Raw genomic sequence first — 13,987 nt, forward strand, 5'->3', positions numbered from 1 at the left:
TTACGCCAATTCTTTTCGTTTTTATATTGATAATTTTAATAACAGTTAAATTTAAATTTTTAATATGTATGTTTTGTTGTTCAACATTAGATGCTGGGTTAAAGATGAAATTAAATGAATTGAAGTATTCTTGGTTTATGGGTACATCAGTTTGTTAGATTTTTATATTTTTATAGTAGGACATTATTATAGTACACAGATATTATTTTAAATAATATTTATTTTTTTAAAAAATATTTATAGCTAACTTCTGTGTATGTCAATGCAGAGTAAAAACCCAGTAATGGAAAATATAGATTGTACAAATGTTCAAGGAGGCTTCTATGTATGGTTAGACATTAAACAAGAGATTTTCGTAAAATATTTTGAATCGAAAAGGAAAAATGATATCATAAATTAAAATAAATAAATTAAATATATACTTTTGCTCATCATGCAACCCCGAGGTGGCGTATAAACATATTTATAGAGCGGCAAACAACTTGGATGGTAAAATTTACTCATAGTATTAATATTAACATGAAGTCTGTAATTTTAAAGAATTCTACTTAAAATAATAGGATTGGTCCTTCTTAATGCAAATTCCATCCCCTTCGTGTCAAAAAAATAAAGAAAAAAATAAAAGAGAAAGGCGAGGGTCATGAACCGAGAATGATGAGCATGTTAGCGTTACATCGGGGCGAGTAGAATGGCATGTCTGTCACACTGATTCCTCTGTCAAGGAAACCAATCCCGAGACACGTGTCTCTTGCATTACTTTCATAATTATAATAATTGCCACATTATATAATTTATTTTGGTTTTCATGTAAATAGTACTAGTATAAAATTAAAAAAACGCAAATTTATTTTATCCTGAAAATTGGCAAGAAGAGTTTTTCAAAGGGAGAATACAAAAAAATCATCCCAAAATATGGGAATAATGATGAAATCCCATAATTCTTTTCGAATTTTTATAGATGTTCATTATGTTCGTGTCATTTGTAAAATGATAATAATGTCTCTAATTTAAAATATAAAAAGAAGTACAGTAAATATTTTAATTTGAATAATGATTATTTCTCTTATGACAACAGCTAAAACCGGATAACAATGATAAGATCTATTCTCAAATTTTTTAATAAGTGAAATTCAAGAATTGTAAATGTAGATAATTACTTTGATTTTAGTGATTGTTTACTTTTCTTTTGACAATAATTATAGTGAGATAAATAATTATAATTTTTTCCTGAAAAATTTATAATAATTGAAATTCAAGTATTATAAATATACTTCTTCTGGTTCACTTTATTGATCACCCTCTATAAAGATAAAGTGATTTAATTTATAAATTATTGAATTGACAGTGATATTTTATTTCAAATAAAATATCTAAACTATTCTAAAAAAATAAGAAGAGATATATAAAAAAATAATATCATATAGTTGATTTACTTTTTTAAGATTGTGTTTGAAATTTTGCTAATGTTTATTATTTTTATTTTTATTATATTAATATTGATGAGATTGATAGAAATAATTTTAAATAAAACCGAAGGGAGTGAGTGATTACTTTGGTATAATTAATGACTAATTTTTTTTGATAATGACTAAAAATGAATAGTTTCACTTGTTTGTTTTTCCTCTTAATTTAAATTGGAGGCATTATAATTATTTTACAAAAGGCAATGGATTTGAGAGAAATTATCATATTTCATGGGATTTCATTATTATTTGCATATTTTAAAAAGATCTTTTAATCATTTTTCCTTTTTCTAAAAAAATAAAGCATTGCTAATACTTTGCAAATTCTTACAATTTATATTTTGAGTCACAAAACCGAGGTAACTTGTAGTATAATTACAGGAGGAGGTATATATATTCATAATTTATGAACAATATAACTTGTTATATGTATACTACTTTATATCGAATTAATGAGTTCTGATTAAATACATTATTTTTTTTAAAAACATGATATGCATATATTTTTCCTGGGTTTGTCATCCTATCATGCGTCTCTGAGTTTGTTTTTTATTAGATAGGCTACGAGACACCATTGAATAATTTTTTTCTTAGAAAACAAATTGTATCAAATACTACTTCTCAGCAAAATAAACTTATACCAATGGTAAAGAGCTCTCACAATTTAACTAGTAGTTGGTAGTTTAATTCTTAACGTTTCTATATGAAATAAATCTAATCAAGAACAGTCTAATTTCTACCTTCATACTTTAAAAGATATTAGTTTTCTGAAAATCAAGAGAGATTAGTTTTTGTGGTGACTGGTGAGATAATTTTGGTATTACAAGAAAGATTTGAATAAGTATAGAAAAAACTAGTGTTAGCTTTTTTTTTTTTTGACCTGCAAAACTTGTGTCAGACTACATGTATGACGTGTATAATAACTTTTTACCAACAATATCGTGTATGATGATCATTGATAATAACTATATCCTTACTTTTAATTATTCTTTTTCTTTCCCTCAGTAGTGAAAGCATATCAGTTTGCACTTGACAAAAATATTAATGAAAAAAAGTATATTATTAATACACACACATATATTTAATAAATATTAATTTAAAAATTTATTAAGTTTTTAAATAAAATTATTAAATTTTTTTTTAAATTTTGATAAAATATTTTAAAAATAAAAATAATTTATAAATAGTACAAGTGAAATAACATGTTGTATACTCTGGGACCTTAAAATTTCAAAATTCCCTGACAAGAGGCTCGGATCCAATGCTACGCGCTGCTCTTCAGCTAAAAGTCACGTGCCGCACATTCGCTTTTCTCCTCTGCCCAACCAAGTCACGTGCTTCGCAACTCGCGCCCACTGTTATCTTTCTGTAAGAAAGAAGAAACCTTCGGACAGCAATGCAAACGCCACCTCCTTCGATAACCTGCGAAGCACTCACTCAAATCTAAATGCTTAAATAAACCCAAATTCTCCGATCCAAGCCAGATTAGATACCCCCATTCTCTCCATCTTTCGTTATTGTCGGTGGTAATCTTCAGTTGCCCTTAATCTTTTTCAAGGCGTTAGGATCCAGAATTGTCCCAGTTTAGCTCAACAGAAGGGGGCTATGGAGTCGATACTGGCGAGAGCGTTGGAGTACACTCTCAAGTACTGGCTCAAATCCTTCTCTAGAGATCAATTCAAGTTGCAGGGTCGGACGGTGCAGCTCTCGAATCTAGGTGAATTTCGTTGTTGGCATGCTCGATTTGGTTCACTTTCTTGATCGGACTGTGTTGGTTAGGTGTTGATTTTGTTTGCCTGTGCTTGCATTTTCGCCAGATTTAAACGGGGATGCTTTGCATTCAAGTGTTGGATTGCCACCTGCGCTGAATGTTGTGACGGCGAAAGTGGGGAAATTGGAGATCATGGTTAGTAACTAACTTGCTAGACCGATATGATCAACTGGGATTTCTTGATATCTTTTCCGTGCACTATTCGGTTCAGGAGGATAAAATGATAGGCTCTGTTCTCTGTGAAACATAATTATTTTTGCTCATAAACGCTGCTTTATTCTTACTGCTTCTCAGCAATGAATTTTCTATTTCCAATATCTACAAGATAATTTCTTTATTTGTCTTCCCAATGATTTTCTGGGTTTTGATTAACATGCGTGACCTTTTTTAGCTTCCTTCGGTGAGCAACGTTCAAATAGAACCCATCATTGTTCAAATTGATCGTCTTGATTTGGTTCTTGAGGAGAATGCTAATTTCGATGCATCTGCCAGTCCAAAATGGTATTGAAACCGTTTCTTGGCCATGATGATGTTCCAGGATTGTCGAGGAGATGCATTTTCCATTGGATAGTAATTTTTATTGTTTTAATATGGTTATGTGCAGTACCATGGCATCTACTGCCTCCACAAAGGGTAGCGGATATGGTTTTGCCGATAAGGTTTGACTCTATCTTTTCTTAGCTTATTTTGATGCAATTGTTTGTGATTTTCTACTACTTAGCTTGTATGCATCACCACGCGATCTGCTCACTATTTGCCGCTCAGCCTGATACGATCCTGTGGTTTTTAGTTACTCCCAGGACATGCCTATCACTTGTCCATATAGAGACTTTCAATTTGAATGCCACTTATTGCAACTGACTGTGGGCAATCATCAGATTGCAGATGGAATGACTATACAGATTCACACAGTCAACTTGTTACTTGAAACTCGTGGAGGTGTTGGCCGCCAAGGGGGATCAACTTGGTAAACTCCTTTTTCCTCTAATTCAAAATTTGAGTAACTTCTTCAATTTTCAATTTATTTATCTTCCGCTATCACTGTCAAGTGTTGCTATGGGTCTCAAATTCTCAGTAGGCTGGAATTAATATCATCTTCCTGTTTTGTAAAAGTTTAGTCATTATTTAAACTCGTTCTTTTGTGATGGAGTCAAAGTTATATGGGTGTTTCTGTTTTGTGGAATTGCTCTGAGCATTAACCTGATGAATCATTCATGTATACTTTTTATTTGGCTTGAATGATCGGTCCTAAATTGCCCTGAAATTTACTCATGTGCATCCCCCTTTGCTGACTTTGGTTGTAGGGCACCACCTATGGCATCTATCACCATATGCAATCTTTTGCTCTATACCACAAATGAAGAATGGCAGGTAATTATTTTTGCAAGACTCATGCTTACACTTGTTTCCTGGACTTGACTCAAGATTGGAGTATTTCCCATCTCAGGTTGTAAATCTTAAGGAAGCAAGGGAGTTCTCCAGCAACAAGAAGTATATTTACGTATTCAAAGTACTGTGCTACCTTTCATTAGTTTGAATTTTTGTGTGTGATCGTGTGTGTAACTGGACTGAGATGGCTTTCTTTTCTTCAAATTGCTCTTCTACATCCAGTGATCTGTCTCTCCTTTCCTTTCAGAAGGCTATTGTGTACCATTATCTATAATATATACACTATATTTCTTGATTTTGATTATGCCATGTTGCTTTAGTTTTCCTTTCCTTCTAAATAATAATTCAACATTTTTTCTCTCCAGAAACTTGAATGGGAATCTTTGTCTATTGATCTTTTGCCACATCCTGACATGTTCACGGGTTCTACTTTAGGCCGCTCTCAAGAGGGAGCGAACCAGAGAGATGATGATGGTGCCAAGAGAGTTTTTTTTGGAGGCGAGCGATTCCTAGAAGGAATATCTGGAGAGGCATATGTAATGCATACAATTCCTCTATTTGATGTTTTCACTGTGTTTCATTCTGTAGCATTCTGTGTGACAATATTTCCGAAATTCTATTCCTTTTAGATTACAATTCAGAGAACTGAATTAAACAGTCCACTTGGGCTTGAGGTTCAGTTACACATTACTGAAGCTGTGTGCCCAGCATTAAGTGAACCAGGTAAGTGAAGGGACATGTGGACTTTTTGTGTCTTACATGGCTGTATATGTGATATGGGATTAATGCCTTGTATATGATCAGGACTACGTGCTCTTCTCCGCTTTATGACGGGTATTTATGTCTGCCTAAACCGAGGAGATGTTGATTTCAAGGCTCAACAGGTTCTGAATTTCCCTTTTTTTTATGAGAAAACAAATTATTGTTACTTTGTTATGGGGTAAAATGAGCAGATACATAAAGATAAAATTCGAAATGAGCATAGATGAGAAAAAGTGGACGTAACATCTATTGAGAGAAAAATGATAGAAAATCGTTTAAGATAGTTTGGATTTATAAAAAGAAGACTGCGGGAAGCACTAGTGAGGAGAGTAGAATGAATAATTTTGGGCGTTGTTAAGAGGGGCAGAGAAATGCCAAAGAGAATAGTCACGAAAGTTGTTGACTGAGGCCTCTTGGTTAACAACATTCCTAAAAACTTGATAAATGTAAAGTACAATGGCGTTGTGCAATTCATGTAGCCGACTTCACCTAGTAGGGATTGTTGTTTTGTTATGGTGTGAAAGGAAAGTCCTTCCATCCCTTGCTTTATCTGAGTCTATCTGTTATTGGATATTGACAGCTGTCCACAGAAGCAGCTGGGCGCTCTCTTGTCTCTATTGTTGTGGACCACATATTTTTTTGCATTAAAGATACTGGTTTGTCTTCAGCCCTGAATGCTTGATCTTAATATTGATTTAACATGCCCTTCAATATTTACTAGGGCTTATAATTTATGTACATACACATCAAGCAAATTTATCAAACAATTGATATTTACTTGCAGAATTCAAGCTTGAGCTTTTGATGCAGTCTCTCTTCTTTTCTCGGGTAATTTTCCATGATGAAGTTCAAATGTTGTTCTTTTTTAGATCACCTTATCATCTTTCACTGGTTCTCCTTTTCTTGAGTGATTGTTCATGTTACTATTCCCTTAAAGGCCAATGGGTTTTTTTCTTTTTTTGGGATAATGCAGTAGGCAACCTTCCCTCTCTCATTTGGGCTTATGTGGTTCAGTTACATATCGCTATAAGTGATGAATAATTCAGAATTAGATAAAGAATATGATTGTCATTCATGTAATACATTTATAAGTTCTAGGTAAAATTGACATGGTAATTTTATTTCCTTAATCATACTTAAAATTTTCATTGAGATGCTCTTTCCATAGGATATTTATGTTATGGGTTTGTGTGTTCTGCTTTTGCTGATAAAAGTGTCAGACACCATTGACAGATATGCACTGTCCTTTCGCTTAAATGCATGGCCATGTTGTTTGTTCCTTTTCTGAGCCACGCAGTTAACAATTTGCTTTAGAAGTGGAAGTCATTTGTTTTGATGCCCTTATTGCAGGCTTGCATTTCTGATGATGATGATGACTATAACTTAACACGTATTACAATTTCTGGACTATTTCTGAGGTTGGCATTTTATGCACCTTTTTTTTTTTGGGCACCCGTCTTATGCACCTGTCTGAATAACAATAATTGTAAGGATTATGGGTCAAAATGTTCATTTGTTTGTAGGCCATAGTGGAAAATAGGAACCAACAAACCTGAAAATATTGAAATGGACAAGGAGAATGGGAAAAAATATGGATTTCTTTCATTATAAAGTATTAGTAATATTCCCTACTGACTATTTTGATACTTCTTAATGGCAAACTTGACAAATGGTAGCATACAATTTTTGAAGTTTATTGTAAATGTTACGATATGACTGAATTGTGGTTTTTGTTTCCTGGAAATTGGAATGCAGGGATACCTTCTCAAACCATCCATGTACCTTGGTGCAGCCGTCAATGCACACTTTGACAAGAGAAGCTCTCCATGTGCCAGAATTTGGTATTTAGTTATTAACACATTCTTATGAAGACTCAATTCTAGCAATGCCTGCACAATTATTTATTTTACCAAGGTTTTTTCAATCGTTTCTTATGGCAGCTAGGAGCTTTTGTCCCCCTATATATCCATTAGGTGAACAGAAGTGGCAACTAATTGAAGGTACCCCTCTAATATGCCTTCATTCCCTACAGATCAAGCCTTCTCCCCTTCCACCAGCCTTTGCTTCTCAAACTGTTATCCACTGTCAGCCTCTGATGGTATTTGAAGTTCTCTCAATAAATGGCCTGTTATTGTCTCTATTTTAAATTATTGTTTTCAATTATTTTCTCTGATGAATGATGATCTTTTTATACTTTTCAGATTCATCTCCAAGAAGAATCCTGCTTGAGGATTTTTTCTTTCTTAGCTGATGGCATTGTTGTCAATCCTGGTGATGTTTTGCCAGATTTCTCAGTAAATTCTCTCATTTTCACACTTAAGGGACTAGATCTTACAATTCCTTTGGACGAGACCAAAATAAATATTCCTGAAAGCAACTTGGAGAGTTCAGTCCCGAGCTTCTTTTCTGGAGCAAGGCTTCATATTGAAAGCCTTTTGTTTTCAGATTCACCCTCTTTGAAACTAAGAATGCTGAACCTGGAGAAGGATCCTGCTTGTTTCTGTCTTTGGGAAGATCAACCAATTGATGCTAGCATCAAGAAGTGGACTGCTAGAGCATCACATCTTTCTTTGTCTCTTGAAACATGTAAAGGAGAAACTGGGTCTCAGAATTCTCTTGGATGGAGTGCAGGATTATGGAGATGTGTTGAACTGAAAGATGCTTGCATTGAAGTAGCTATGGCAATGGCTGATGGCACTCCATTGTTAGAAGTTCCTCCACCAGGGGGTATTGTAAGGGTTGGAGTTGCATGTGAACAATTTTTATCCAACACTTCTGTTGAACAGCTATATTTTGTTCTTTATCTCTATGCTTATTTTGGGAGCGTTGGTGAGAAAATTGCAAAAGCTGGGAAAAGTAAACGACTGATGGATGCCAGGGAGAAATATTCTAGTAGAAAGCTTACTGACAAATCTTCTAGTAGAAAGTTTATGGACAAGGTTCCCAGTGATACTGCTGTAAGTTTAGCAGTGAAAGACCTCCAACTTCGATTTCTGGGTCTTCTTTAATGAATGTTGAGGAAATGCCTCTTGTGCAGTTTGTTGGAGATGATCTGTTCATTAGTGCCACTCATAGAACCCTTGGTGGTGCTGTTGTTGTTTCATCTGCTTTACGTTGGCAGAGTGTTAAGATCGATTGTGCAGATGCCGAACCTCACCTGGCACATGAAAACGGCTCAATTTTGAATTTTGTTGAGAGTATTCCCCCAATGAGTGGTAACGGATATCCTCAATTAAGAGCTGTATTTTGGATTAATAACAATAGGAACAATCTATCAAATGGAAATTCTCTCTCATTTCCTTTTCTGGATATACGCATGGAGCATGTCATTCCATTAAATGAACAAGACATGGAGTCTCATAGCTTGAATGTCTCTGCTTCTATTTCTGGTGTTCGCCTTGGGGGAGGAATGAATTATACAGAAGCCCTGCTGCATCGCTTTGGGATACTTGCACCTGATGGTAGCCCGGGATTGGGACTTTGCAAAGGACTAGAGAACTTACAATCAGGACCATTGTCAAAACTCTTTAAGACAGCACCTCTGGTCATTGATAATTCAGGAGATGGTATGAAACACTGCTGAATTTGTAGTTGGTTGTGTTTACTTGGTACATAATAGTTTTTTTCCCTGTTCATCTTCATTAAATATTTATTTGTTTCTTTTACTTGTAATTTTCTTCTCATTATTACTTTGGTTTTCTCCAGATGGAAGTGCTATTGAAGGGAAAGAATCCAACTTTTTACAGTTGAAGAAGCCAGATGATGTGGATGTTGCTGTAGAATTGAGAGATTGGTTATTCGCTCTTGAAGGGGCTCAAGAGATGGCTGAAAGTTGGTGGTTCTCCGGCCATGAAGATGTAGGCAGAGTGGAGAGGTGTTGGCACACTACTTTCAACAGTCTACGAGTACATGCAAAAAGCAGCCCAAAGGATGTTTCTAATGGAAAAACTCAATTGAAAGGAATGCAACAATTTCCAGTACAGCTGATTACGGTAAGGGAAAAGTTCTTTCTGCTCCGGATTGGGGTTATGGATTCCCCATACTGCTTTCAGGAATGAAGTTAGATTATAGTATACTTTAGTGTCTCATATTGGTTGAAGTTGAACACTTAAAATTGAGGAGCTAGAAGATTGAAATGAAGATAAGCATTAGGAAATCACACAGTTTTTGAATGAAATGAAGATAATCACACAGTTTTACTAAAATTAGAACAAAAAGAATCATTATATCTATCACATAAATTTTGATTCTCTAATTACTTGAACTAAAATAATTCATTGTCAGAGGTATCAAACTTTCTGCCAAAAGGTCCACATCTTTTGTTCTGACTGTGGCATAAGCTCTTCATAAAATGTCATAGGGTTACATGGTTGAAGTTGAATAGTTTTCTATGTTGTCTTATTTTAGTTCTTTTTCTTTTTATTTTTTGCCCCTTTGAAATTCTCCTGTCTTGCTCCGCTTAATCCATTCGGTTTCTTTTTCCTCTTTAGTTATTATGAAATCTCTTTTTCTTTTTCTTGGATTTACAAGTTGGCTATTATATATGGTGAGATTTGCATACACCGCAACATTATATCATCTTTGCCAGACATTGTCCAATATGAAAGAATTAAATGGTCAAGCATTTATTTCATATCCTCAAATAGGTTTTGCCCTTTGTGATTAGCACCTGTCTTGGTTTTATGATGTCCTTCTTTTGATGAGGATCTTTGGGCAAGATATAAAAGAGGATCAGTCTAAGTTACTCTTGTAGTCTGGTCAGCTTTTTTATTTTAATTTGAACGTGTTCTATCATGTTGGTTGTGCATTCCACAGCCTAGCATGAGGCTGAAATGCTTCCCTTTTGAGTTAATGTATATATCCTGATGTCTGTACATATTAATCTAGTATCACCTCAACCCAAATGTATATGCTCTTAAGAGAATGAAGGCAGCGAGGAACCTTGACCACTTGGTTATAAAAGCTCCGATACAATCTCAATCCCTAGAATCATTTCATCCCAAAAAGATTATATGAAGATTTAGGACTGATCAAATTACTAATTATAACAAAAATGTATATTGAACAAAACACTGCATCTTATGCTAGGCAACGGAAAGTAAATATGGGTTATTCTGGTGACATACTTTTGCCTTACTGTTGATTGATTTAAGCTTCTTTTTTAAATTCATTTTTGTCATTAAGGCATACTTGGTCCAACCGTGTGCTTATTGTGACTGAGCTTGCAGGTTAGAGTTCAAGGACTGGAGATCTTCAAGCCCCATACAAGAAAGGACATTCCCTCGTCCATGTTAATTGCCAATGGGATTAAACAGCCCTCCGACACAGTTGGGGGAGCTGGTCTTGAAGTTCGCTTGGTACTATGTGAGGACAATGTTGATGATGAAATGACTAACTGGAAAGTGGAAAACGTAAAATTCTCTGTTCACCAACCGGTAATAGGATTGTGATATTTCAAGTACATGGCCACTGTGTCCCTGTTTTTTTGTGCCCCCAATTGAGATTTTGTTTGATAAAGAATTTGTAATGCAGATTGAGGTGGTCGTAACGAAGGATGAGTTTCAGCACCTTGCTTTTCTGTGCAAATCTGAAATTGACTCAATGGGCCGGATAACAGCTGGGATTCTACGGCTCCTTAAGTTGGAAGGTTCTGTTGGCCAGTCTGCAATGGATCAATTAAGCAACCTAGGTATGCTGTCAAACATTAATATATAATTATTGTTTTTTAGGAACAAATTCTTACTCTCTAAGTTCCGATGAACATTTTGTTTCACTTTGGCTTGTTTCTTCTGTCCATCTTTAATGTGATGACTTGCAGGAACTGAAGGCATTGACAAGATTTTCTCTCGTGAAAGCTCCAGAGAGATGGTAGCGCCCAATCTCCATCAACCCTCATCGGTGAAAGTCCACACAGATCAAAGAAACGAACATTAAATTTGCTGGAGGAAGCAGTCATGGATTCACAGGCGAAACTTAATGCTTTAATTGCTGAAGCTTTCAGAGACTTCCACTCAGCACCTTCTTGTTGTGAACGAAGTCCGTCAAAAGATTGAGACTATGCAGAATCTATTGGTGCAGTTGCGGAATCAACTTTAGGACAATCATTCCATTTTCATAGGTTATAATTCTTTTGTATATAGCATACGAGTCCATGCTGAGTGTTGTGCAAGTTAGGCTGAGATTAAGTTCGTCATCAGTGTAACATAAAAATTTTGTTAACTAAGCATCGTAGGATGGAGGAATTTGTGATATTAAGTTTTGGACTGTTGTTCCCTTTTATTTTGGCACTGTCGAATTACATAACATTCTAGATTTTTTGTCATGAGCAGTCACAATGAGATTTTAATCTTGTGACAATATTCGGGGCGAAGGCCACACAACAACGTTGTCCTAAATTTGAAGTGTTCTACTTCTCATGATGTAACCGTCAAATCTTGAAACCAAATAGAGGAAATATTTGTTTCGGACAAAAATAGCAGCTAGGGATTTTTTATGGAGGGCGCTATGACCTCATTAAAGATTATTTAGAACGCATCATGGTTAAAGCTGCCCCTCCCCGTGCCCCCCTCCCGGGCGGAAAAGAAAAGAAGGAAAGAAAGAACACATGGTGGTTGTTGTTGTTGTTGTTGTGTAATAGATATATATCTCATTTTTACACCAAACAGGTGTTCCTATAAAAGAGAAGTCTTCTTGTAGCACATTCCAAATTATTGCCTTAAAATTCATTGTTAGAAATTCAAAAATGAGGAAAAAATGATTTTAAAATCATGAACTATTTTATCCTACATGGGAATCACTTTAATGATTTGGAACTCCCTATATTTTCTACATCAATGCAAGTCAACAATATTTCTCTCCTTTCACTGTCACAAAAATATTTCTCTTCAAAATTGAAATCTAACTGAAAGGTACTCCTCAATATTTCTCATGCTATAATAGCATGATTAAAAATACCCCTCAAACACTTAACGAGATTTGAATCTAACTAAAAGAATTAGTCTCTCAACTTGAAGAATTAAAGTTTGAATTTTCACCAAGAGATACTCATATTTAATACTTAATTGTGCTACGAACAAGATTACATCCAATAAGAAGAAACTTGTGTAACAATTTAACAGAGAGAATGAGGCAAAGACAAAAGAAGAAAAAGATGGGACAGGAGGAGTAAAGGACAAGACTTAAAAAGGATGATTGAGATTTGAAATAATTAAGGTCCAAACATAACGGCAAAATACATTGATTCAATTTTTCCATATGCAATCTGCTGCTCCATCCATTGGTGATCAATATTAACAAGGAGGTATGTAGAGACATGTTTAACATGATGCCAACATCCCGGTAACCATCTGACTCTATCCTGATATCACTCAAGTCACAGGTTAGGTTACACCATAAACTCAATCAGTTTTGCAATCTGACATAAAACTAAACAAGCATTAATCTATGCAAAAGTAAACCATGTTCCTCTTGTCGATGACTAGTTATAACAAATCTTCAAATTGGAGCTCTTTCGGAGCTCACAAGATCGAATCGCATAAAAACCAGCTAGGTTATGGAATTCGTAACAGCATCCCAACGCCATATGGTCCCGTCCTCACAGCAGCTCAAAATAGTGCTACAGCATAACAGGATGGCTTTTCGATTAAAAATGGAACTATCGAACCAAAATTTTGAGTATGTGGGTGTCTGTCAACGAATATTGAACAAAAATCGTGTCAATGTGCGTGTGTGTGAAAGTTTACCTTCCGTCATAAGACATAGCAGTTTGTCTAATAGGCGATTTTGATTGAGCATGAGACAACCTAAAAGGAAGTGAAACAAAATAAATTTTGTTAAGAAGATTTATCAAGGAAGAAGGCAATTTAAAACTTAAACTGTTAAGTAAGGCCTGTGAACGGTTTTATTATGATCACACGTCCCCTCATTTGAAAGTCGTTTTGGCTTGTGCAAAAAGCATCGTCTCACAACTCGTGTTGAAACTTAATTTTAGACGGTGATGTGTAAAAAGATTCTAACCATTGACCACTTCTATAAAGGTTCTACTTTCCAATTCAAATATACTCCCTCTGATCCAAAATGTAAGCATTTCCTTTTCTAATCTTGATTCAAAATACATACAACTTAATACATGTAATTTTTTTTTTTCATTTTACTCATTGTATTTATTAACCTAAATTTTTGTGTAAAGTTATCTTTCACTTGTCATGAAATGCATTAGTAATTGAAATTAAGGGTAAAAAAAGAAAACAATATATATTTTTATGAGAATAAGGACTTTATTGGTATGTGAATTTTTCTTAAAAATTGTTTACATTTTGGAGCGGAAGGAGTAATCTATAATAAGATTCAGTAATTAAGCCAATTGAATGAATTGAAACAAACCTCGCAACAAGAACAGGAGGGCTTGACTGCAATCCCAAACAAAAATCTTCCCTTCCCTGTTCCCTGATACACAAAATGGAGGAAGTACCTTCATATAAAATTCCAGTAAAGCTTGAAGCTAAAAGCTTGCCAACCAAGGGGGGAAACGGTTAGAAGTGATGTAATTATCCATCACGAGCAAGTACAACATAAAAATAGTTCCATGGAAAGAAATTATACA

General features: G+C 34.8%; 1 protein-coding gene and 1 long non-coding RNA gene across 2 annotated transcripts; one reads left to right on the plus strand and one right to left on the minus strand.

The window, feature by feature from the left end:
- The first annotated feature begins 2,844 nt into the window (after window positions 1-2,844).
- LOC129298286 (uncharacterized) lies at window positions 2,845-11,702 on the plus strand. The gene is given in 23 exon segments (XM_054936686.1): window positions 2,845-3,180; window positions 3,281-3,369; window positions 3,626-3,735; window positions 3,839-3,893; window positions 4,113-4,201; window positions 4,539-4,605; window positions 4,682-4,744; window positions 4,989-5,159; window positions 5,253-5,346; window positions 5,428-5,507; window positions 5,966-6,041; window positions 6,170-6,213; window positions 6,736-6,803; window positions 7,141-7,226; window positions 7,326-7,483; window positions 7,587-8,379; window positions 8,382-8,951; window positions 9,091-9,377; window positions 10,614-10,820; window positions 10,918-11,074; window positions 11,204-11,250; window positions 11,253-11,380; window positions 11,382-11,702. Coding segments are annotated over 23 exon segments (3,651 nt in total). The 5' UTR covers window positions 2,845-3,068; the 3' UTR covers window positions 11,482-11,702.
- Window positions 11,703-12,563: 861 nt separating this feature from the next.
- On the minus strand, window positions 12,564-13,824 carry LOC129298283 (uncharacterized). The gene is made up of 3 exons (XR_008590325.1): window positions 13,768-13,824; window positions 13,128-13,187; window positions 12,564-13,000 (listed from the first exon to the last, which is right to left on the minus strand). It is a non-coding gene; the product is annotated as an uncharacterized LOC129298283 (long non-coding RNA).
- Window positions 13,825-13,987: the final 163 nt, after the last annotated feature.

The sequence above is a fragment of the Prosopis cineraria genome, unplaced genomic scaffold, assembly GCF_029017545.1.
Source record: "Prosopis cineraria cultivar Desert tree isolate PC_DT_omini unplaced genomic scaffold, ASM2901754v1 PC762, whole genome shotgun sequence".
In the NCBI taxonomy this organism is placed as follows: Eukaryota; Viridiplantae; Streptophyta; class Magnoliopsida; order Fabales; family Fabaceae; genus Prosopis; species Prosopis cineraria.